Here is a 5,000-nt window from a genome sequence, read left to right as displayed (position 1 = left end):
ACTGTTGTGACACAGCAAAAATCCATGACTGCTTGGCTAAATCCAGCCCAACAGACTTAGGAAGGAATGACAGGAGGAATTAATAATAGACCTCTAGTCGTAGTAGTGAGTACAATCTCCTGTGGATTACTTTTCTTTTCACTGACAGCCGAGTTGAACATAATCTCAGTGGACATCCCACACACACACACACACACACACACACACACACACACACACACACACACACACTCTAACAGGCCCTGCAGCGGAGCACAAATAGGAACACGGCGATACCTTCAATTTGGGCCCATTTCTCTCACAGGGGGAAGATTACGCAACGTCTCTCCAATCAGGCCCAGCGATGCTAAGCTGAAGGGAAGAGCTGCTGGCCAAGGCTGGACCAGATGGGGGCACGGCCCAAAAATATCCCCAGCCGGGTGTGAACACAAACACACAGATATATCTCCCTCTCCCTCTCCCTCTCCCTCTCTCTCTCCCTCCCTCTCTCTCTCCCTCTCCCTCTCTCTCTCTCTCAGGCCCATCACCCACACCCATTCCCCATTAGCCTCTCTTAGTAGTCCATCTCTCTGGCCAGACAATAAACCTCTTTTCGATTCTGACTCTGACTCAGACTGGACTTGTGAAAAAACGTGCCCTGGAATAATATCCTACATTTGCACTCCTAACAGGACATGGTCACACTGCTCTCATTACAGCCCTTTATCCCGTGATGATGGATGGAGCCTGCAAATTTTTATTGAGATTTGTACCTGGATCCCCAGTGAAGCGTTGTTTCAAACAGCAATGGTGGATTTCAGCATTAGTGTGTGATAAAGGCAGGAACTGAGTTAGGGGACAGAGACATTTGTTTGCTAACCAGTTTCCACGCGGGCGGTGACTCAGCCCATCTTGTGACACTGGTGGCCAGGTTCTGCGTCGTTCTACCGTGTGTCATTAGCTGTGTGACCTGGGAGTCTCGGCGCATAATTACACCCCCCCCCCCCCTCCCCTCATCCACCCTCACCGGAAGAGGTGCACCGAAAAAAAACAGAGTGAGTACAATCTCCTGTGGATTACTTTTTTTTTTCACTGACAGCCGAGTTGAACATAATCTCAGTGGACATGAGCACACACACAAACACACACACACATACACACGCACACACACACGACACGTACACACACACACACACACACACACACACAGAGACAGACACACACAGACAGACACACAGACACACACACACTTGTACGGCTGTGGGACTCTGTTTCCAAACTTCGACGTCATTAAATATAGCTCCAGGGCAGCGGAAAAAGTATTAAAAATGAAACAGCAGCACACCTGGCTAGTGTCTCATGGGGCAGTGACAGCACCAAAGCCCAAACAGACACCGTGAGGACGAGGAGGAAGATGAGGAAGATGATGCAGTGACAGCACCAAAGCCCAAACAGAGACCGTGAGGACGATGAGGAAGATGAGGCGGAAACACGACAGAAACAGAGAGCAATCCAGAAAAAACTGGTTCATTTGTGTAACATATATTTTTCTATGTATATGAAGGGGGTCATAATTATCGGTGTCAACACACTATTATCATATATACTATATACAAAAAGAACATATATGAATCTTACAGACTTTTTCCATATGGGACACTATATGAACAAGTGAGATATAAAGCAGCTCAGTTCTCTCTGAGGAAGATGGGAATCAAGTCTCTGCACAATAGGCTCCCCATGGGGTTCCAAGCCTTCCTGTCTTCTGGCCAGGGACAGTGGAGGAGAAAAGCTGACATGTTGCACGGGTTGGAGAGAGTATTTTTAAAACACAGCCCCAGGTGACGAGAGTGCGAGAAACGCAAGCAGCGCAGAATGAAAGCAAGGGAGAGAAAGAGAGAGAGAGAGCGGGAGAGAGAGGGAGAGAGAGAGGGAGGGAGAGAGAGAGGCCTCTGAGGTCATAGCTGGCAAAGTGGGAAAATAACAAAAGCATTATGACGTTGAAGCATTGAGACTGTGGGAATTGAGCACTGAACGAACATGTGAGAGGAAGAGAGAGGAAGAGGAAGAGAGAGAGAGAGAGAGAGGGAGAGAGAGAGAGAGAGGGAGAGAGAGAGAGCAACTGTGCTTAAAAACAGCTTTAGGGGTTGCAACATGATTCGGTCAAAAATCCATTCATTCATACACACACAACAATCGTCCTCTTGATATCCATTCATAACCAACCGGAAGCCATCGACTGCTACAGAGTGGCCATTCTGGTGGGTCATGCTGCTCTGCTGTGGTTGCAATGCATCGTGGGAAAGAGACAACAGCTCTGTTTCATGGCTCAGGACTCACCTTCCTGACCACCTCTCAGTCAGGGCTCAGGGCACACACACACACACACACACACACACACACACACACACACACACACACACACACACACACACACACACACTCACCTTCCTGACCACCTCTCAGGCCTGAACTCCTCTGGCTGGTGGAAGACCTCCGGGTCGCGATGGACGCCGTAGCTCACGTACATGGCTGCTGAGCCTTTAGGGATGTGGTAGCCGCCCAGTGTGGTGTCCTGTTTCCATACATAAAAAGAGAGGACGATGGTTATTGTACAGAAGGAACCGCGTATTCTGCCTAAATATTGCATGACTTCCACTTACAGTAGTTACAACCACAATTTGTTTTTCCAGTGAATTTGCGCGGTTTCGTTTGTGACATTTACACAAGTAGGTTTCAGATTAGAACAGTGGCGGCTCCTGAAAAAATTCTCAGGGGGGGCAATTTTTTTTTATAATGATTAAGGCGACCCATTCAGTAGGTACATTAAGTTAGCTGATTAACTCATACAGCACTACCTTTTTGTCCTCTATTGGCATGCACACAACAGTAATATGTCCCCTCTTGCTACATAGCTAGAGTAGCAAGTTACAGGTGGAAAGCTATGGAAGAAAATTGCATCCAGGAGCCTTCATAAGCAAACATGATGTGGCTCCACATTAAATGATCCCACTTTTTCATTATCCACGTGTCTCAAATGTTGTATGATGTAACATAGCTTAACAGGACACATGATATGTCCAGTAACATCATAAAGAAGGGGTAACATAAGTCAAAACCAACAATATTTATTGACTGATCTTGAAAGTATTGGCTTACAAAAGCAAAATAAGTCATCACATTAAAAATTATTCAGTGTTAGTGCAAGAAGCGAACTGTGAAACACACTGTAAAACCTATGAAAAGTGACAGTGGTATATGAAATACAGACCGCATTAGCCACTTCACGACCGCAATTTTCTTTCGTTCCAATTCTTGGATGTAGGATTTCCCTCCCTTTGTAGAAACCTGTTGAATGGATACATTTGGTCTAGGAAGTCCTAATTGTTTTGTTGTCAATTTATCTTCATTAGTACGCCGACTAAAAAGGAGTTTCTGTCAAAGAGCGAATCGAGTTCTTGCACTGGACAGGGCAGCCATCTTGACAGAATATGCCTCCGTCGAAGCTGTATGACGTTCGTATAGGCTTTTACGTCCACTACTTATGACAAGACCAGGAGGGGCGAGCCCTCCCGGAAGCCATAGAGAATGCATTGAGAGCTCTGTTTTGTGAAAAAAATGGATTTAACATGGGAGTCAATGGGAGAGGTCTGGGGCGATTTTCATTTCGCCCCAAATCGCCCCAGAAGGGGTGGGGCCATTTGAAGCACGACTTTAGGCTGACTGAACGACTGTTACCTGATTCGACAATGACGTACAGAGGCAGATCAGACGGTCTAGTGGTAGAATCCGACAGAAAAAAAAGTATTACATTTAAATGTACATGTCATTTACGCGACTTACAAGAATATTGCGTTTATACATAAGGAGTTTTTTTTTTTTTTTTTCCCTAGGCAGTGCGTCGCCCCAATCGCCCTTATGGACGAGCCGCCCCTGGATTAGAACACACAGTTCTTACCGTAGCCGTGAAACCCACTTCACCGACAGAGTCTTATTTATTAAGCAAACAGCACTGGGTGAAAAGACCAATTTTATGTACACATTTCTACCTTCATAATAAACGGGAACACCACCCAAAGAGAGCTCATGCCTGGACCAAGGATTATTCGCTACGCGTTGGGAACACTTTGACGTCCACACTGAGGCTAATAGGATAGCCTCCACAGTACTAACTACGCACCGAATCAGATCTTTCAGTGTGATTCCACAGTGGTCTGCGAAGCGAGTAGACGTGAGATTATCAGTATTTCTGCATGTGACGGTCGTGGTGCGACAGCACATTAACTGCACACTCCTGCCCCATATTTGCACCCACTAGCGCACCCAAACAGACATGGTTTGCACACACACGCACACACAAAAACACTCATACCACTGATTACAATTGGATCCACCTCATGGACACCGCTAATTGCTTAGACTGGCAGAGGGGACACGGAAAATGGTCTGGGCCAGGCCACCTGGATAAAGTGGTTGGTTTTACAAACCTTTCGAACATTATTTTATTACATAGCTTTCTCTTTGTTTTATGATTGTGAAGAAATGCTATGTTTGTGTCTCGGGGTCTGTCTTGTCATTGTGTATTGTTTAGTGTTTGTGTCTACCCCCCGTGTGTAAAAATGGTGCTGGCCGCCAGGTGTATATATGTTCATTGTTCTGTCAGTTAGTCAAGTCTTGTCAGGTATGTGCATTTATGTGGACCCTTAGGTTACTGCTGATTTTTGTCCTCTACATCATTTAGGCGGCATCATGGGCGGCAGTTGTACAGGAGGTAGAGAAGTCGGTTAGTAATCAGAAGGTTGCTAGTTCGATTCCCTGTCGAAGCGTCCTTGAGCAAGACACTGAACCCCTAATTGCTCCTGATGTGCAGTGTGCCATCAGTGTAAATGTAAAAATGTGTATACATCCTTGTAAGTCGCTTTGGATAAAAGCGTCTGCTAAAATGACTAAATGTAAATTTAGAGGCCTAGCAGGTATTGTAATAGAGATTAGTACTGCTGCATGGTGTCCTCTACCCCATT

General features: G+C 45.9%; 1 protein-coding gene across 1 annotated transcript in view; it reads right to left on the bottom strand.

Annotated features, from left to right (window-relative positions):
• Positions 1–5,000, bottom strand: part of LOC116222818 (putative cytochrome P450 120) — a 44,254-nt gene that overhangs the window by 25,250 nt on the left and 14,004 nt on the right. The window contains exon 9 of the mRNA XM_031577672.2: positions 2,427–2,554. Within this exon, the coding sequence (XP_031433532.1) occupies positions 2,427–2,554 (128 nt within the window). The remainder of the gene's footprint in view (positions 1–2,426; positions 2,555–5,000) is intronic.

The sequence above is a fragment of the Clupea harengus genome, chromosome 12 (genome assembly GCF_900700415.2).
Source record: "Clupea harengus chromosome 12, Ch_v2.0.2, whole genome shotgun sequence".
Taxonomy (NCBI): domain Eukaryota; kingdom Metazoa; phylum Chordata; class Actinopteri; order Clupeiformes; family Clupeidae; genus Clupea; species Clupea harengus.
This window is presented reverse-complemented; position numbering and strand designations above follow the sequence as displayed.